The sequence below is a fragment of the Indicator indicator genome, chromosome 1 (genome assembly GCF_027791375.1).
Source record: "Indicator indicator isolate 239-I01 chromosome 1, UM_Iind_1.1, whole genome shotgun sequence".
NCBI lineage: Eukaryota > Metazoa > Chordata > Aves > Piciformes > Indicatoridae > Indicator > Indicator indicator.
The window spans coordinates 24,848,352-24,869,801 of NC_072010.1; the positions used below are offsets into that span (position 1 = coordinate 24,848,352).

At 41.5% G+C, this 21,450-nt stretch overlaps 1 protein-coding gene across 3 annotated transcripts in view; it reads right to left on the reverse strand.

Moving 5' to 3' along the window:
- Nucleotides 1–21,450, reverse strand: part of STARD13 (StAR related lipid transfer domain containing 13) — a 255,593-nt gene that overhangs the window by 4,739 nt on the left and 229,404 nt on the right. For all 3 annotated transcript variants that reach the window (XM_054388684.1, XM_054388699.1, XM_054388691.1), the window contains 7 exons: nt 15,111–16,486; nt 13,556–13,729; nt 11,389–11,548; nt 7,239–7,437; nt 4,084–4,291; nt 3,045–3,159; nt 2,068–2,289 (listed from right to left, as the gene is read on the reverse strand). In XM_054388684.1, the coding sequence (XP_054244659.1) occupies nt 2,068–2,289; nt 3,045–3,159; nt 4,084–4,291; nt 7,239–7,437; nt 11,389–11,548; nt 13,556–13,729; nt 15,111–16,486 (2,454 nt within the window). The remainder of the gene's footprint in view (nt 1–2,067; nt 2,290–3,044; nt 3,160–4,083; nt 4,292–7,238; nt 7,438–11,388; nt 11,549–13,555; nt 13,730–15,110; nt 16,487–21,450) is intronic.

Below are 21,450 nucleotides of genomic sequence, written 5' to 3' on the forward strand. Positions count from 1 at the left end.
CCAAAGAGGTATTGGAAGAATCACAGAATGTTAGGGGCTTTCAAAGAAATAGCACACAAACTGCTTGCTACCTCTTGCTAACTCTGCTCATGGCTCCCATTACTTGTTACACCTCCACAGAATGCAATAGCAGAAGCAGAAAGTGCTGGGCTATGTGCAAGATGAATATCCTAAGTTCCACACATGTGGCTCTTCTGCATGGTTCTAGGGGTCCTATTTCAGACGGCAAACAAGTTAATTGTAAGCACTGGCTCTTGCAAGCCCTGCTTTTCTAAGCCCTCCCTACCCCGAGATCCTTACTCCAGAAATCTCAATCATCACCCACAGCCCCAGCACTGTGCCCCAGAGACCCATCTTCCACCCCTCCTATCTTTAATTATTTTAATTGTTGTAATTCCTTCTCCCTAAAGCTCTCAGTTTCCCAATCCACCTTTCCTAGACCCGCAGGGACTCCCAATCCCCTTCATAGTCTCATGCACCCTTTACCCCAGACCATTCACTCCCTCCCCTCTCCCATATCCTACTCCCACTTGAGCCCTCCACAACCTCCCACAGTCCCTCACTGGAGAGCTCACTTACAGAAGCTGGCTACTAACCAGAGTAACTGTGATTTCTTTGCCTTAACAGAAGGGTTGCACCTTCACAGAATCATAGAATGGTTTGGGTTAGAAGGCACCTTAAAGATCATCTAGTTCTAGTCCCTTTGCCATGGGCAGGCACACCACCCACTAGACCAGGGTGCTCAAAGCTCCATCCAACCAGGCCGGGAACACTTCCAGGGATGGGGCACAGCTCCCTCACAAATCAAAACTTCTTCCTTATATCTAATCTAAATCTACCCTCTTTTGGTTTTAAAGCCATTACCCCTTGTCCTGTCACTACATGCCCTTTTAAATACTCCTCCCCAGCTTTCCTGTAGGCCTTCTTCAAATACAGGAAGGCTTCTGTAAGTTCTCCCTAGAACTTTTTCTTCTCCAGGCTCTCTCAGCATGTCTTCACAGGAAAGGTGATCCAGCTCCCTGATCATCTTCATGGCCCTCCTTTGGACTCCAACAAGTCCCTGCTCTTCTTATAATTGAGGCCCCAGAGCTGAGCAAAGTACTCCAGATGGGGTCTACAAGGAAGTAGAGTTGTTGCAGAGAATGAGCTCCCTTGACCTGCTGGTCACACTTCTCTTGCAGCCCAGAATATGGCTGGCTTACCAGGCTGCAGTTACATATTGTTGGGTCACGTGGAGCTCCTCAGCAACAACACCCCCAAGTCCTCCTCCTCAGGGCTCCTCTCAATTCATTCTCCACCAAGTACACTTCCCAAATAGTGATACTGCTGCCTCCTGCCCCCTCACCATCCAGATCCCACACTCCTCCCATTGCCCTTACCCCACCTAACTAGTGTCACACACCCCTAATCCATCCCCTCTTTTTTCTAGCTGCTGCTGGTTTGCAAATCTCTGTGTTATCACTGTATTTCAAGTAGCCCTGAACTCCACTGTCTGTAGGGCTCTTGCATCCTCCTCCTCCTGGATGTGGCAGCCTGGCTTTGCCTGCAGAAGTGACAGAGCCTGGAACTTCAGAAACTTGGATAAAAGTTACAGATATTGAAAATCCACTGGAAATACAGACAAGAGGATCAGAGATAAGACTGGCCATAGGGCTGGCCTGGGTAAGTGGGCAGCCTGAAGAGAATTTTTTATACCTATGTTCTGGCTGTGTTCTTCAAACTGCTGATGAACAACAGGAGACGGTCAGAAACTTCACCTGTCCCCAGTCAAAATGCTTACTCAGGTAATGTTATCTGTTGTTTAAAGTCTTGGCTCACACTCTGGTTGTGTTGTTTGCTGTATCACTTATTTTACCTACTTTGGAGACCTTAGCTTGATTTATGTGGCTCTTCCTGGAATCCCATGCTTAAATCAACACGATGTTTTTAACTGGTCTTAATTTTTTTTTTAACTGGGGTGCCTCACCAGACAGAAGGGTATATACTTATCCAGGCAACAAGTCAGGGCATCCCATGCTGTATTTTGCTTTGGTTCCTTTTTTGCTTCTTCACATCCCCCCCAGTTACCTTTTTGTAGGCAAGTTCCGTGTTCTCCATACTGGAACATGTGACCCATCCTTTGAACTTCTCCTTTGCTTCCTTTTGGAGATTTTGCATGAGACTCTCCAAGTACATCTGATAGTTCCCTCCTTCCTCATCCATTTGTTTCCCAAGCTCATCCAGGGTGGGAGAATGTACTTCTGCATCAACATAGGAGTTTCGTGACTGGGTGACCATCTCATGTGGGACCTGTGCCACAGAAGGGAGGGAAAACACAGAGAAAATCTGCTGAGAACTTTTCCTCAAGGCAATCTGTTTCTAGGCTTATAGACCATTTGGCATCCAAGTACAATGAGCCTATGATCTGTAAAATCAATACCTATTTCTGGCTTTGCTTCTTATGCAAGATGAGAAATCAAAGTAGCACAATCAAACAGTCTGTGGCTGAGAACAGCATTGCTCCTGCAGAACAGTATTAGACTGATCAACTTCATGTTAATACATCTGTGTTACTCCGCTGGCCCCCAGAAATGTTTTCTTGTGTTTCTGGGGAAGGGAGATAGGAGAATTATCTCTCCTCCCCCTGCAATGAAAGTAGCTGTAGGAATGATTGCATCTCCCTATGTAATTTTAATGTTACTGCCTGACACACAGTAATAAAGTCTATTAGCTCCCTTTTTTGAGATGAACAAGTATTAGTTGAGGTGTTAAAAGCATTTTAATAAAATGAAATGTTAAATCAGCAGAAATTTTTAATTTGACTAAAATTTGAGTTCAAAGTTGCTACAGAATAACTACCCTGCTTTTTTAACAGACTTTGACTGCTAGAAGAGAACACTCATAAAGAAATGAGATAAACATTAGATGCAGCAAGTTTACAAATAAGTATGGCACCATCAATCTCTGAGCTAATCCAAGACATAAAATGTAAGCATAAACATCAATACATCAAAAGATGCTGCATTATGTGGCCATGAATAATGCTGTTTGAGTCTTTCACTCACCTCAAAAAGTTTGCTGCATTCCATTATCATGTGAGCAAGTCCCTGAGTAGCTGCCAGGTTTTCACTGAGGTCCTTCTGATCTGGCTTCCCTGTTGCATATTTTTTCTGTATTACTCTGTAATTGAATTCAGTGTCTCAGGTAAAAAGAGATGAATCTTTTTAATATGAAAGCAAACAGCAGCAGGATGTTCAGAACACCACAGAGAAATGCCTATCTTCAAATTTTTATGTAGCACAAGGATTGCTCAGACTGCAGGCCTTTCTATTTTAAAGGAAAAATGTTTACCTAAAATATTGGTGACCCAAAGGTAAAAGCAGGAAAGGTTATGTACATCCTGTACTGGGTGTTGTAGATTTTGAAATGGATTGCTAACAGAAACGATGTGCAAAGATTTATGTTGCTACTGCTTAAAGTGCTTGCTCAGACACTGGTTATGCACACACACAACCAAGACTCTCAGTGTATTCTGAACCAGATGGAAGGAAAAAGTCAGTCAGGATGGACATCAACTTGGAACCACTAATATTTAGCTGAGTCCATGCCCTGTTTAGTCCACACTCACCATGTTGCATCTCATCTTAAGGTGGCCTGAAATAAACTTGGTTTCCCAAGTCCTAGAATGTAGCAAGAACAGTGTGAAAAACTACTAATTGAAAACCTATGCATTCAAATCCTCTAAGATGTGGCCAATCTTTTAACTTCAATCAGAGCAAAATCAGGCTCTTTCCCGTCACAGAAGCCAACACTATGTAAAATTTACACTAGTGCCCCATTGAAATTTTGCATGGCAGGCAGGCACTGCATATTCAGAACAGCCAGAAATGCCTGCTGGGCTTGTGGAAACACCTTTTGTGCATGTCCAAGTATGCTTCTAGCTCTGCAGTATGGGCTTTCTCCTCTCACTGAAGCCATGCCCTGTGTAACATCTTGTAGAGAGCAGATGCTTTAGAAAATTTTATCCTGCATATCTTTAGAAACACTGAAAGCAGCACTTTGTACTAACTATACAGCTATTTATAATGTTGTGAAGAAACTTACCTTGGTGAGCTTTCTTTCTTCACTATATTGAGATGGAAGAGAGAGGGGGCCAGACACACAGCTATGTTCATAGGAGTCATCTGATTTTCCTCCACAGAGGTGACATCACTCAGGAAGCACAGCAGAGTCTGCAAAACCTCCCGGTTCTCATCTGACATCAGCATGATGGCTGCCTGCACTGCCTGCAGCCGCTGCTCCTTGGGGACATCTGCGGAAAAGCAAGTGACATTCAGGGGGGTCAGCTGTAAGGTCAGATAAGAAGCCAGGAACAACATAGAGTTAGCACAGGCATTCACACCCTGGGATTGGCTTTCTGAAGGGGCAGATGACAGTGGAGAGAGGGGCAAAGACCAGCTGGTTGTTGGAGGGCCCTGGCATTTGCTTGCCCAACAAGCATGGCTTTGCATAGCCAATGTAGAACATTTCTCTGTTCGTTTGTCAGGCTGTTCCCCAAGAAAAAGACTGAACTTAATGTGAAGTTTATGAAGGGAGAATACTCATATCTTTAAAGGGTATTTTTCAGGTTTGTTTTGTCCCCTGGGAAGACGGTTCAAAAGCCTTAGGGAAGCTTAGAGAAAATACTTAGACTTGTGTTCTAAACCATAAAAGAGTTTAACGAAAGCAGAGATGGATATGCTCAAATAGCACCTCAGACAGATTAGTTCCTAAAACTAACGTAAGCTTTTTCCGTTTGGACTTGGAGCCCTCCTCTGGGTATTACCTATTTTATATATAATGGAACAGAAGAAGAACAAAAGCAGATTTACAGTAGTAGAGGGAACAGCCAGCTTTTAAGCTCTGCCTGCTAGCTTTGTACAAGCACTTCAATTTAAAAGCTTTCAGATGTGAATGACAAATTGAGCACAACAGAAGCAAAAGCTTCTGATCTTCCAGAAGCAGAAAGGCCAGGTCTTTCTAAGAAGTCAGAGGAGCCTTTGCTCCTTGTACTTCTTCACCTGTACTGTTGCACTGGTGGGACTGATGCATACGGAAGTCTGGCGAGCCCTTCAAGTCATAGGCAAACATTACACAAATGAGAGTTTTAGGGAAATGGAGAACATTTCATCAATGCTATGCCATATAGACTACTATACTAATCATCTCAGTCCCCTGTCTTGGAGTGAATCAAGCCATTCTGGATATATGAGTAAGGTCTTCAATGAGTCCCAGAAAATCAGAAATCCCTTGCCAACACACTAAGAGAGGAAAAATGTTTCCTAACTTCACATTAATAATTTGTTAAACAGGATGAAGGGGAAGAAAAACTTCCAGATACAGATTTATTTAATTGCAGACATTATGAAATACAATTGGTATCCCAAAAATTTTCAACAGTTTTCTTTCTGTGAAAGGAGTTCTGCCAGGACTGTCTAAACCAGAAAAAAATATATTTGTTGTTGATCACATGGGAAAACCCCAACACTTCTACTCATTTTTAATCCAAACACTGGTCTCTGGTGTCTCCAGAGCCCATCTTTTCCTGTTTCCACCTTGGTTTAAACACATCCAGCCTTCACCATCTTTCTGAAATTCTTTGAACTACTGGTGGAGTTTAAGAAAATCTTTCCTAGTACTCTTTTTTCTTCAGACTTCCCACTGCAGTACCATATAGGGTTACAGAGTCAGGCTTTTTACATTTTTTTTGCTGGCTGCTAGCAATGTTTCATGTTCAGCCTCATGGCTGTTCTGATTCCCAACACCAGGCTTCCAATTTGGAGACTGGGAGCCCTTCTGGTAGCAGACCTAGTAGTGCCAATGACATTGAGATCTGCCATGTGTCTCTTCCTTCGTCAAGGGGGTAGTTTACTTGCAGTCTCTCCTGTGCCAAGATAAGATATTCCCAATTTTCATCAAGGAATAGTTTAAAGGTGATTTATTTCCAAGGACACGTAGAACATGTCCTTCTAGTGGGTAATCTTCTCCTTGGCCACTTCACTATGGAAACAATTGTAATGGCTATTTTATTAGCACCAAGATTTTCTGTTGCATTTCTGAACAATCTCATTGATGAGTGCTTGGAAGGCAAGACCTGCAGCAGGTGAGCAGGAAAGAAGAGCAGAAAATAACGATCCAGGGCTAGGCACCAATTGTTTCAGTTACTTGTGTCCCAAGCCATCATGTATGACCAAATCCACTAAATTTACTTGTGATGCTGTCTCTCAGGAGCAGGACCACAGCATTTCTCCACCAGCCACAGACACTGTGATGTTAAATACATTAGTGGCTATGTGTCTCAGACAGATTTTTACAGCAAAGGGAGGCAACGGAAGTAACTTGGATTCTTTAGCACTGGATTATGGAGTGTTTAAAAATGGCTTTCTATTGTTTTGGCAGCTAAAATGTCTGCAAGTGAAAAGACTAGACACACTTCTCTTTACTGCATCCAATTATTTGGCTTAGACTGGCTGGTATGCTTTTCTGTATCTGCCAGAGCACTGGCTGACTGGCCTTCATAATGGACATTGTCAGGAAAAAACTCCAGTTTCTCTGGCTTTTCAGTGTTTTTCCCATTGTTTATTTCTCCCTGAGTCTGGAGAAGAGATACACAGTAATTTCCTGATTTACAGGGTTTTTCATCATTTTGAGGTCTGTGAGTCTTAGATCGCTGAAGACTGCTTATACTGAAATGAAGAAATGCTCTTTGTTTTTTTTTTCCCCCTCCTCTATGAGACCTCTATAAAAACCTGAGGCAGCCTGTTTCTTGCATGTACATTTTATTGACTATCATGAAAGAGCAAATAATTAAAAGTTACAGCCGAGAATGGGACTACACAAGCACAGGTTCTCACAGTGAGCTACTACTACTCTGTGCACAGAAGACTCACTTGTATTGAGCTATCTGCATGGAACAAGCCCACATTTTAAAGAAATCTGAAGAAAATGTGAGCCTTCACACTTTCTTTATGCCCATGGCAGCTTGTCCTGAATTCTTTCTGGCTCTGAGGCCAATTATTTTCAAAGCTTCTTAACATTTGAATGCTGTCTTTGCATAAAAACTTTAGGTAGTTCTAAAAATCTCTTAGTGAAAGATTTTGAGGACAGAGAGGTTCTTTTATACATCTTAGAGGTAGGCAGAAAGAATCCTACCCAATGTTAACATACATAATATATAACATTTTCTACTCATTTATAATAGCAAAAACATTGCAACTTACACTGGTAGATGTGCAGAAAAGTCTCTCCTAGCTTACTTGTGAGGAGAGGTTCTGGCAAGTCCCTGAAAAATTGCTTTACCATGTCTGCCACATCATATGCTGACTGATCTTCATAGCTGACATTTTCTGGGGAGCTCTCATTCATCTGACGTAAGGCCTGGATTCGGGACTTCACTCCAGATTTTCGGAACAGACCCACCTAAAAGGACACCATGTTGATTGGGGTAAAAAAAAAAATATTACTTTAAGAATATATATAGATATATATGAAAAAAATCTATTACATGGGACTTTGATCATGGACAAAGCTTGGGTTGCTTATTTTACTCCAGGCAAGAACAAGGAAATCATGCAAATGCAGTGGTCATGACCTACTCACAAGTCTTGTAGGCAAGTGCATGCTATCACAGCAGGACTGCAAGAGTTAATAACACCACTGCTCTGTAGCCCACCCTAGAGTGAAAGTTCAGAGTGTAAGTGGTTTCCCTGCTGCCTGAAGAGTTTAAGCAAGATGTTCAGCTGATATAAATTGGCGTGGCTTGCTTGGCTTGTGTGATTGATGATTTACTCCAGCTGAGAATCTGGTGCCTCATGTTTATTTGGGTGTATATTTTGAAGACTAACAAGAAAATATTAGGCCCAGCTAAATAAAAAATGCTGTGGCAAAAGAGAAGTACATCCTGGTAGAGCTTTAAAATCAAACCCAAATTTTCTTTTTTCCAACTTCATGCTCTCTGATTCTGGCAGTTCCCCCTAATCCCACTAAAATCCCCAGTTCAAAAGCGGGGGCCACAAAATTCTTTGTGTGATGTCACTAAGATACATTTTAATGCTGTTTGTTTACTATTCTATAGGAAGCTTAATTCTTCAAATGATGCCTTCACAACAGTGCTGTGCTTTTATGTCTTTCCTGCCAGTGGAATTGCCCTGTGGCAAATTCCAGGGCTTCAACCACATTATTTATTCCTGAGTGAGTTTACAGTGATGCATTTGGGAAGTGTTAGCATTGTTTTCCTTCATTATTGCAGGGGAAAAGATGAAATATTGAGAAAGACCTATGGAAAATATGTATTTCAGGTTTGGAACCATAGATTCCTGTTCCTCCATGACCACTGTCCTACTGGTTTATCATGTTTTCTGCATGGCATAGTCCACCAACAAAAATATGTAAAGACAAGAAAATAAAGCCTCGTGGCCTTCTTCCCCTTACTTCTGCCAGCACAGAATTCATGGAGAGGACCTTCCTCTTCCTAGAACACCTCCCATGTTCAACGGTATGGTATTCAGGACTTTTGTTAACTCACACATTAATGATATTAGTTACATAAATCACACAATCCTTAGCTCTATGAGGGGATGCATTTATTGATATGGAGATGAATTGCTACACCAGATTGGCTGTGAGGCAGCTCTGTTGTGTTTCTTCTTATTGATGAATCCATTAGCATCACTTGTGAGCTAAGTTTATGTGTAGGATGTAAAGGACCGGAGTGTGCCCTGTGTACATCCCTCTGCACTATTTCTGTTCACAGGTGAACAAGAGAATACAAGAAAGAACATCTAGCTCTTTTCATCTGCTTTTCCCTTTCCCTTTGCTGTCTTCTTTTTAAATCCCTTTTCTGCCTGAAAATGTGTGCTGAAGATGCAGGACACGTGTTAATTCTATCAAAAAACCCATACATTTTTGGCATGTGGTAGATAAATGTGAGAGCAGAGGCTCACTTCTCAGCTTTTGATGGAAAGTGTATACAGAACCTTTTAAAACTTCCAGCTAAATCTGATTGAAGAGGTCAGACATCAAAGCTCACCTGTGCAATCTCCTGCTGCACATCATTTTGCTCTGATCAATCTCTGTTTTTGTGTAATGATATTTATCCAAACTCCTACTTCCCTTTTTCTTGGGAAAAAATCATGATTAATCAAAAGAAGGCAATTCTTAATTTCATAGAAAAAGATGCTTTGGGCTCTGTTCTGCAATATTACAGAATAATTATGTAAATAAAATTGGGCTATAAATCCAGTGACTGATCAGAGGTTAGTCTCACCCAATCTCTTTATTATCTGCCATACAAGGAGCCATATGATGACATAAACAGAGATGTAGTTGACACAGACAAAGCAGTTTCTATTTCACAGCCTGAAACTGAATAATATATCCTACAAACAATGGTGAGGCTCCTCATAGTGTATTGGACATTTCAGTGCCAGAAGCTAGACCTTAAAGTGATTTAGAGCATCCTCCACTTTACTCATTGTGTACAGTGCCTGTTCAGAACTTTACACTGTCTTCTGCAGTGCATGGAATAAATATGTAAGCAAGATGCTAGGAGCAGACTGAAGGCTGCTCACACTTCTGCTCAGACATTAAATTTTGAATTAAATGGGAATAAAGGGAGTGGCTGTAAAGCAGAGAGGATGAAGTGCCTGGAGTGTTTTGGCCTTTAAAGTTGTTTGGTATTTTAAATGGTCTCAACCTGTATGCCTCCTCCTTCATTTTCTCTTCAACATTTTCCCAATTCAACTCGAGCTGAGTTGTAATGGCTCTTCTGGGCTTTGACACTTCCCAGCAAGTAAACTCCCCCTTGGAGCAGATAATTGCCTGAGACTGCTCCTAGACACTCCTTTTGACTACCTCAAACCCCTCAAGAGCCTTCTCTTTCTCTTTGGTTTTACCTTTCCTTTTACTGTCTTCTCCATTTCTACCCCCTTTCTTTTCTCTTTTTTCCTATTGCCCTTCTTCAGAGCTGACAAGCCCATCCCTATTCCCACATCTCCCGTTCCTTATATTTGGGTGTCTCCTGCTCCAGTCCTGTCATTGATTCCAGTCTCACTGCATCACTTTTCTTCCTACACTGGGTTTCCCAGCTCAGTACACAAACTCAGATTACCACAGCAATAACCAGGCATGTTAGCTATTGAATATATCGTTTCTAGTTTTCTCCATGCACCTTCTCCTTCCATCCTCTATTAATACATTTCCAACAGGCTACTCCTCCCTTCAACTCTGGTACTACATGTGGTAGGCAGAATTCATCTCATCTCTTTTTTGACACCCCAGATTTAGATATCAATATTTGACTGCTACTGGATTCCTTTACAGAGAGAAACAATAGGAAGGGTCTGTGTCTTTCCCACTGACTGTTAGGGAAATGGTTGTGATTCACAGCAAGGGATTTAAGTTTTAGACTTTCATTTTTGGGAGGACAACTGTCATGCAACAAAAAAATCCTGAACAGCAAACAGAATAGTGATTGGAAAATGGAAAGATCAAGAACAGACCCCTTCCAGCAAGAACAGGCCACTTTCAACCTTTTTGTGTGCTCAGAGCCAGGAAAGCAGCAAAGTCAGCAGAGTAAAATCCTAGTTGCCCCTTTTGAACTTACAGTTATCTAAAAGCAGTTATGGAAGAGCTCACATGACATGAGGTCAATAACAGTAGAGGACTGAACATAATCAGCCATGGGGTTTCTTCCAGTACCATAAAGATACATACCCTCATCCTTAGGGGAAGAACTGTAAAAATATGATTGGTATGTCTGTAGCTAAAGGGAATCAAAAGATCTGAAATACTTTGAACATGAGGGTCTCCCAACATGCTTGTTGCAGCTAAGAGCACTATAAAAGGAAGTATACAGTAATGGCCTTGGCATTGAACCCCTGCTGACCTAACTCTATCTGGATATATCTGACTTTGTCAACAGAATACTTTGAATATTTTGCTGAGCTTGCTCTCTATTCCTGGACTTTCCTTTCTTTCCTAAGTAAATAAAACCTTCTGTACCATATCTTGTGAAACAGTGAATAAAGTTAACCCTCAGTGGCAACAGTCAAGCAGAAGCAGTGCATATAAGGGTGGAAGCTGGGAGTTGTCATCTCTTTCCAGCTCTTATTTGATGGATGTGAAGATCTTATGTCATTCTTTGAGACAGGCTATAGTATGCAAATCAGAAGGACTGTGCTAACTACAGAATTCACAGATTAGCTGGATACAAATCTCAAATCAGTATTGGCATCAAGTATCAAATCACCAGAGGAGATCTGGGCCCAGTATGAGAACAATTCTGGTACTGCGTATAAAGAAGTTTACCATTGGTTGCTTAGGGTGGCTTTTCAGAGAACATCAGCTGAGTCCCTGAAGTGAAATTCATACCTGATCTAGGCAGTTGCTCCGTAAGTAGCGTAGTGCTTGTTGTATGCTCTGGGGAAGAGGCTGTCCTGTTCTTTGGACATGAACTATCAGAGGCACACCAAAGACATTCTTGTCCTTGTAGTCAGGAACTTTCATCCTCTTCATGAACTTTGGCACAGACCTGAAAATTAACAGGCTGCATGAAAATGTCAGAGTATTTACACTACCTCTCTAAGTAACACTGTTTCCAGAAATGGATAACTAGGGCTTTTTTATAAAGATGGTGAAATAATGTTTAATGACAATACATGGACACTTTACAACTTGTAAAACTGATGGATTTCTTGACGACTTTTATACATGGATGGCCGCTGGCTCTAATATAACAATGTAACAACCTGTTCTAACAGAAAACTTTTACTATGCAGTTGTCATTCTGCTGAAGTCAACATGTTTTAAAGCACTGGTTAGGAACTCAGTGGAATAGCACAGCAAAGCATAGAGGAGAGAGTATCTGAGAGAAAAAGGAGATTCAGTCCTCTAACATGCTGAATGATTTTTATACTACCAGTAACATGATTTAGTATTTTTATTGACTAACAATTTGCAGTAATAAATGATGGTGGGAAATCCCTATGTGCCAGACTCACCCCCCATGGGATATGATTTACCCTAGTTGAGTAACTTAAGTGAAGCTGGTGAGCTTGCTTTCTTCCAAAAATGATAGTTAAAACAAGAACAAACTGGATTCCCTTTGTGGACATCATGACTGCAGTGGAATAATAAAAAAAACCCAGGATGAATATCACCTAAATGTGAGAAAGATTTTTCTCATCTATGTGGGGAGGAGATAAAACATGGATTAAATGACCTATTGAAAGAATATAGCATCTAACTTTACAGCTACTTAGAGACCCACTGTACAAACAGCAGGATCTAGAATTTGCTGTACTCCAGTCTGCTTTTTTGGAGTTGCTTAAATTGAGATTCATTTCAGTACAGATGTTTGTCTGCTAGCCATTTCAGTACAGATATTGTCTGATGCTCTCTACTGCACCAAAAGAAAACAGCAATTAGGGGGTTCATCTTATTGAATTTTCTCTCCCTAATGAAGATTTAGAAAGACTTAGCAGTCCAGACTCTCCCTATACCCACTGTGGAGTGAAGGACCTCTGGAGAGTGACCCAAACCCTCAGCCTTGTATAGAATGAGCTGCCTTTAGAGTTGCCTTTTTTCCACTGACCACAGACAGCTGACCTGACTCACTTAGACTAGATACAGAATTTTTTGGAGGTGCTGATGTCAGTGAGGTGGACCTTACATGTAGTCCCTTTTATCTGATTTTCCGCTTTTAAAGGCAAACTTGTCTTATCTAGCTCACAGCTGAATTTAGTAGGATTGTGGTAAGTGTTTGAACATGGAAATCACAATGTAAATGTCAAGTCATATTATTTTTATGACTCAGTGTCTCTGTGTACTAGGGAAAGTTTCTGTTATCCTTTGGATTATTTCTCAGATACTTATAATCTTTTCTATGTCCATTTCCATGTCAGTATACCTTTGTCTGCATGGTTCATCAGGTTCATATATTATAAACACGCAGTTTTCTGCAGCCAGTTGCTACAGAAGGAACCACGTAGCCAGCATTCATGTCTCTCTGCCATTCACTTCACTCTCCAAGTGACCAGGTAGCTGTTACAGCTGCTAGAGCTGGCAGCTCACTCTAATACAGGTCCAGGACTAGGCTAAAGCTTGCATCTTTTGACCTGCAGAGAAAAGTTCCATAACTGTTCTAATCTTTTTTTTTTTTAAACATAAACAAACCTATATCAAATACATAGTGTATCAGCAGCAGCTGCTTCTTTTCAAATCACAAAATTAATTCTGGGAGAGACTTACTGTGTACAGTTCCTACTTTTAATCACTGTCCCCTACTGCTGTTTATTTTTCTGGAACTGGAGTGTTGTTAGGGAGGTCAGGGTTCTCCCTTTGTTAGAGAACAAAGTCACATCTCCAGGATCTGTTTCTGACTTTGCCATTGACTCACTAGGCAACAGTGGATTAAAGAGGACAGCTTCAAATTCTACAGCTGAAGTCAGTTTCTTCTCCTAGTTTCATTACTGAATTTACTATGAAAATAACAAAATTAGGAGAAACTATCTTTTTTCCAGTTTTCAATGGTACTCACCAGGTCCAGCCATGTTTGTTTGACATGGAGTACTTTTCCATGATGGCAGTAAGACGAAGCAGAGAGAATTTTTGCAGTAGATTCAGCTGAGCTGCTGACTGATTGCTGATGTGAAGTGATGCAACGGAGTGGCTCAGGCGATGAGAGATTTGGAAACTATGCCATCGCAATCGCCTTGTCCAAAAGAAACAATAGAAAAATAATACAACAGCTTTAACTGGGCAGAAAAAAAAGATGGTACGTTGTGAGAGAGGGCTGGGCAACATACACAACATACAGAAACACACACACAGTATGGCTTGCGGTGTGCCAACTGAAAGAAAGTGTGGCCTGAAGGCAAATAAAACAATTTGCTCAATCTCTTTAATTTTGGAAATGCCCAAGCTTTGATGTATAATGTTAGATTCACAGTTGGTTGCAGGTCTCATCCACGTACTCAGGGAAGCAGTGTTGCCTGCTGTGCCCTTTAGCCCACACATATCCAACAGGATGTGGGAGATCCAAATTCAAATGTTCTCTCCCTGACTCAGAACTGGGGTTTGATCCTGGTCTCTCACCTCCCAGGAGACTAGCCTGACCACCAAGGCATTTGGAGATGAGGTTCTTCAAATATTCTTATTATTAAATACTGAAGGATTTTTTGGAGAAAGGACAGAACCCTGTGCCTCCTTGGCAAGATCTGTAACCACCAAGCTATTGAGCCACTTGCATCTTTACTCCAATGCACTTTCTCTATAGTGGATACCCTGGAAAAAAATTCATTTCAGTTTCTTGTTTAGCTGAACATGAGTTTGGCTCAAATCCTAAAAACTTAGGGACTGCTCATTTACTGAGTGGTTTCCTCGAGTTCACTTGCTTGTGATGGTGGTGAGCAAGTATGGGCAGCAGTAAACCATGGCACAACAGAATCCTCTGTGAGGATGTGACAAGCCTGACAGCAGATCAGAAAACAGCAGGTATTTTCTCACTGCTTTTGCACATAAGAAGCCACCCTACACACAACAGTACAGATCCACAGAGGCCTTTACCCAGGACCATGCTCCCTTGGCTCAACAGGAACTCATCCCTCTGACTTAAAACAGACCCCTAAACTATTAAGAAAATCCCACTTTTCGCTTTTATTAAGAAGTTAGTTCTGCATCATCACTTCATCCTGCCGCATAAGAGACTGAGGCACACTAGGGAAATTATCTCTGAGCACAAAGGGATACATTTTTAAAACAGAACTGTGCATAAAAAGTGCACAAAGCTCCTGACGCAAAAATATGAGGGTGCATGACTTAGAAGAGAAATTGAAAAAATATTCCACAAAATATACAGGGTCCTACTGTGTAATTGATGGATCAAGAGGGAAAAAAATGCCCTAGTTTGCTCTATTAAAGCGATTCTCCATTGATTCCACACAAGAATTTTCATAGCAGGATGTCCTTTTTCCCACAGTCTGACCCATCCCTGGGAAGTCCCCATGGGAGGAAAACAACTGTAAAGGTATCCTGCACCTTCTGACTCCCAAGCTGAGAGCCTCTGGATTTGTGTACAAAGTCTTGCTACCTACCTGCTTGGCCTTGTGAGTGATGCTCCCACCCCAGAGTCTCTCCTGTCTCTAACACCAGTGGCTTCAGATTCAATCAGGGATGTTCCATCTCTGTCCATGTCACTTGGTGTGGTTCGGCCATCAGAGAGAGAGTTTCCTTCAAAATCAAGTGTGATCTGTGTTGGTGACTGGAAAGGCAGTGACGGAGATTCTCTGACTGACACATCATCAACTGGCAGACCTGGCAACACATTCTTTGACCAGCCATCTACCACCTCCTGGAGTCCATTAACATGTTGCAAAATGTCATCTAAATGAGGAAAAAGGACATCTTTCTCCAAGTCCAGGAGGTCCCCAGTACTAGCGTACAAGTGGGAACCTGGCACATTGTCATAAATACTAATTCTGCTCTCCTTAGGACAGCTTGCCATTAATCCAGACTCTTTTGGAGTAGAACAGTTCTGCTTTCCCAAAGAGATGCTGCCTGTCCTCCAGTTTACACTGCTGTTCTCTGTAGGCGAGAGGCTTTCAATAGAAAGTGCCTTTGGGAAGGTCCCTGGTTTGTGATCCTTGGGGATATGCACAACCAAGTTCTCTTGGGAATGGAACTCATTTTTGCGGTTTTGGTCCACTACTTGCCGTAAGGCCATTCCTGCCAGAATGTCTAGGTCCTCTAGGTACATCCCACCTCTCTTGTTTGCTTCATGGCATTTCCGTTCCTTCAAACACGGTGTGCTCACCCCACTGCTGCTGTTTTCGGACTGACTGCTCTCACTGCTGGATTTGACAGAAAAGGAAAGTCCTCTTTTGACCGACTCTTGTCCTAAGTTTTGGAGATCACCATTGACTATCTGTATACAATGCATGTCTTTCAAGGACTTCGGCTCATACTGGAGAACAGGTCCACTTATCTCTAAAGGACTTGTTCTTCCCGAGCCTTTAAGTTTTCCGTGCACACCTTTTGCTTTTAATGTCTCCATTCGTTTTAGAAAGGTTTTTGCTTTGGTTCGTGTTGGTTTCTCATTCTTCAGGTTGTCCTTGGGTGACGGGGCAGTGTTTATGGCAGCAGAGTCTTGCAGCAGAGTGCTTTCTACATCATGTTGGCCAGAGCAGTCGCAGGTCTCCCTGACAGCGCTGCTGATGCCTGACTGACTCCTGTTGTCACTTCCCCCACTGCTCTCACTGTGAAGAGATGAGACTTCAGGTTCACTCAGATCTGTAAGGACACTCTCACTGCTTGTTGTATTTTTCATTTTAATGTCTCCAGAAGATCCATGTCTGTCTGATGGGTGAAGCAAAGCATCAATATCGTCCACCCGAGACCATCGTCTGCTGGTTCTTTGGAAAGTCCATTTATTACTGATAGCACAAAGGTCTTCTTCATCTGAATCTTCACTCTGGAAAACAGCAAGTGGCACATGTTAAAAGCAGGTGATTTTACTTGTTATTTGAATTAGCGTGATCGTGCTGCTGCATGTGAGCAACAGGTCGTAAAGTCTCCCTGGGTCTAGTTTATGAAAGATTGGTCACTGGTTCTTTCCTAACTGGGCCAGACTACCTATGTACTAAATTACATAGGACTGATGCCCATGGTGACTGATAGAAAAAAAAAAAAAAAGAGTTTTGAAAGGTCTGAGTAGAGGGATTCTTTCTTGCAAGGATGGTGTTAAGACACAAATGGCAAAATCTGGCAAATAGCTGTGTACTACTTAAATAGCAATGTGAGCTATTTAAGAAACCAAGACAGCAAATATCTGATGATGCACTTAAGTTTTGCAGTGAGAACTAGGTAAACATCTATAAACTCCACAGGTCAGGTACATCTAACAAGATCTATGTTTCAGGACGTAACTATGGATTAATGGCCACCATTTAAAAAATAACAGTAAAAAATAATTAGAGATATCCCTAGATGGGTCTGAGTGCAGACAAAGGAAAGCAGCAAAGGCAGCTGTGGAAGCACAGGGAGGAGGAGCAGCCAGACTCAGTTCTGGATGGGGCAGCATCTACAGCTAAGGTGAGTCTCCTACAGTAACACTATCTTCATTGCTGTTATCATCACAGCACCCCAAACTCGATGACCTGCAGCCTATCCCACTGTCTCTGTGTTTCCCCAGCCCCTCCTGAGGCAGCAGCAGCTCCACAACCCTCCCTGGTCTTGTTCCTCAGTCTGGGGAATGCAGAATTGTGCTTATGTTTAGGCAGCTCCAGGAGCTACTCTGCAGTGCAGACATGTGCCTTGGAAAAAAAAAAAGGATAAAAAAGCTCTCCCTATGACATTTACTCATCTGTTTGTAAAAAACAAAAAAGATACACCTTCTGCATGAGGTGCACAATCACTGTTGAACTTGCTGCTCTCTAAAGATGTGAAGACCACAGTTGCTAATGAGTATCCTTCCCCTGACTTTGAACTGGGTTTATACTGCATTATTCTTGTACATTTGTTTTAGAGCAGAACGAACTAACTTCACCTACATGACATCCAAACAGCTCTTCAGATTCTTGGAAGCAGTATGAAGGCAGTAAAATATGACAGGCTGTCAGCCTAAAATGAGGTGCTAAACCAAAAAGACTATTTTAGGACTGGAAAAATTCTCATTTTAAAAGTCTATTATTAGAAGTGCTTTTCTATGAAGTTTTGATGGTAAAGTTATCTCCCATCTCTTACTAGATCTCTGCTGGCCTGCTTAATTGAAAAATGCAAACCAAATTTTACAAGAATGCCCAAAACCTTAAATAATGCAAAACCTCAAAAGATGGAGATTGGGATCAGTAGCATGCCAGGTCTCACTAATGCTTTTGCCAATTTACCATTTTGAGATGGCCAGATGCTTTAGATTATGTCCAAACCATAAAATAAAATATAGCTATGAAATTCTGCATTTAGTCATTCCTCTTTTATCAGTTAATGTTGAGGTGTGCAGTGCTCCTGCAGCTGATGTTAGTTCACAAGAGTGGGTGAAGATCTTAGCTAGATCTTAGCTAGCTGTGGTCACCAAGAGAGAAAAATTAGGTAGCTAGGGATGCATCAGGAAAAGGAGCTAGAACAGGTTAATACTGCTTTGGCCACTTTGTCTGCAGTGAAGAAAGGACACATCAGACAGCTCTGTCTTCATTTTAGCTCCATGTTTTATTGTATGCATATATGAATTAAAGGACTGCACAGACCCAGGCACTTAAAAATCCATCTATTGTGGTCTTAGTAGTGCCACAAAGTGGATACTTAAAAACCCGCAAGGGTGTGTACTTTTAAATATTTAGCAGTGGTAATTGTATCTACAAAGCATACCACTGCTGAAGTGCTGATGACACCAGCCAATAGAATAAAAATATGTATTTTTTTATTTGTTGCACATCCTAATATGCCAAAGGGACCTCAAAGAAGATTCTTGGCTGACGCAAATCCCTGTAGCTTCATTGACATTCCTCCATGAACTGACAGGACTTAGCCTGTATTTTCTACAAGCTGGAATCCATTAAACTAACCAAAGTAAAGACAATGTGAAAAACACCAAGACAAGAGCAGAGAGTAGGGGACACAAATAAACATAAATTCAGTGGTAAATATATTTCAAATACTTTTTAGAGGAAAATAAGAATTGAGTTTTTTTTTTAAGTTGCAATGAACAGAAATGGATATTGGTAGAAAACAACTTTTGCTCTAACCACAATAAAGATAAGGTTGTGTTTTGCCCAAAACCCCTCAGAAAACACAGAGGATTTTCAGCATCAAAATTTGCAGCTCAATAAAACAGTTTTAGTTTGGGGTTTTTTTTTAATTGGCAATGAGACACGCTTGTGTTTCATCAGAAGCAAAATCAGACAAATGAAGAATCTGGATACTGAAATGCTGCCATGGTGATTCACTCCAAATGAGACTGCACTGTGAGTCCTGTGACATAATGTGCTTTTCTTTTGATAGAATCAGTAGAAATTCTGGAACCCACGAACATCCTGAATGACCCACTGTTCTTGTTAGATATCAGAGTGTCCTGACAAAAGAGACTGTCCTAAAAAAAAAATGCAGAGAGCACTTTGCCAACTGACGTGTCACCAGCTTTGGGGACACTGGATCAAGAGTAAGTCTGAAAGCATCGATTCATCTTACCCAGGCAGAGCAGACATCTCGGAGCAATGACTGTATACTTCTACTGACCCAGGGTGAAATCAAGTGCATGGCTTTGGAGCATATTCAAAAGTCCATTTAATACCATTATGTTTGGGAAGACGAGAAGGGGCAAGTTTCTTGAGGAGTGACTGATAACATTTGCCAAAGAGAAAGAGGTTTTGATTCACAGATTTGTCACAGTTGATTTAAAATAGTACAGCTCTTTGACAGAGGGTGTACTTTCCTGAGTTACAGAGGGATGCTAACAAAAGGCAAAAAGCGGGTTTATTTGCAGTGGAATTCTGCCACATTTTTCCAGCTGGGGGCAGGAATTCTCATAAATCGACAGCTGCAGAAGGCAGTTAATCCAAAGGCTAATCTCTGTCTGTCCAAATCGCTTACGGACATATATGCAGCACACACACGAGGATTTCTGTATGCATCTCGATGAAGCCAAGGGAAAGACAGCAGCCCACAGTGTGAATGGTTTGGGGTGGGAGAGCAGGCAGTGGGGAGGGCTCCTGTTGTGCTGGCTTTCACAGTAACTTTGCCTGGCAGCTCGCTTGGCCCTATTTTGATGAATCACTCAAGCAGCTGCACTAGTTCTGTGCAAACCTGTTACACTGAACCTCCAAAGCAAGCTGATTTTGCATTTCGTTGTTCAGATCACTATAGAGACTATTAGGAAAAGCAGTATCTACAGGAAAAAAAGTTTACTTGGTTCAGTGTTCAATTCTAGACAAAATTTCTAGCTTTTACACTTGCATTTACATTTCCTCCTGTCAGCAGTCCTTCTCTCTCCCACATTGTCTTCTACTTTCGGTTGCTCTGCATCTGTTTTCTCAAAATTCCTTCGTTCCCTCTTTGCATTTTTCTGTGCTCTGCTACTCCCTGACCTCATGCAGGTATGGACCCAACTAGCTTCTGTCCCCCTGAAAGAGTATCAATTATGGCAGACTCACTTCCATGGAAAAGTAATGGTCACATGCAAGGGGAGCAGATGAGGGCTTCAATCCATTCAGAACAGGGAGGAGTGGCAGCAAAAATTAGTAAAACTCAAAGATAACAAGAAACCCCTCCTTTTTTTAACCCGATGTTCATCAGACACTTAAAAAAGTGAGTAATTAAGCATACAAACCTTACACTAAATCCAAAATACTTGCTGAAGAGGTCAGGAACTAAGAAAAAATTTCAGAGGACAATCAGTGTTCACCTATATGTTGTTTTTTGTAATTCTGTCTCTTGTGAAGTTCCAGTATCTCTGCTTGAAGACAAGCATGGACACAAACCAGACACTGCTTCAAGCCGGTCGACATTACAGTCGATTGAGTTAGTTCTTCCTGAAGAGGGACCTCTCCTTATAGCCTCTTTCTATAGCACTTACCTGCCCAAATCATAAAGTGACTGGGATTTTACTGTCCCCTCTCTCGAGTATGATGTGGGTGTTTGATGTGGAAAGTGTTGGCACTTATCAAAGACAAGAAAAACCCATCAGGTCTGAATCAATGAAAAGGTTCCTATGGCTCCAGTGAGTGGACAAAATGGAATCTGAAAAGGCTGCATACACAGAAGAGCAAATGGGCATGTGCCAAAGGCAGAATATCTGGACATTAAAACCATTATTTATTCAAGTTTCCCTCAGACAGTGCATAGAGTATGAATAGACTGACTCCACAAAGACACCAAAAATCCAACTCTCAGAAGTAGTTTTTAAAACGTATTAGACAAACAGTCAAAGAAAGGAAAAAGAGACACCAAGATTTCTCAGAGTTGACAACAACCATTGTTCACTACTGAAGGGCTTCAGGGGAATTTGTGACCAGAAAACCAAATGTTCAACAGTTAACCCTGGACATGTTACAAAACTTTCAAAATCAATAAGGAGTTTCTGCAGTCCTTGCCAAAACCCTTTAAGCTCAAATAATTCCCGTGATAGACAGGAGCTTGCAAGGACGACAGTTTCTTTTCATATTCTTAACTGGGAATAAGTCAGTACAAGAAATATAGAAAAGCTATTGTTTTTGTCTGAGTAGTTTCCATTTTCTCCATGCAGGATTTTCCATTGCATACTCACATGGCACTGGCAAACAAACAAGCCTAGTGAAACTGCTCTGTTTTTTTCACCCACTAATGTGAATTGCATGTATGTGAAGTTTTAAGCACTGCATGTGTCCTTTCCATACATCTAGTATTGTTCCTGCTGTATCAGCCAATGGTTTTTCCTATTTTATTTATAGTTTCAACATTCAGCAT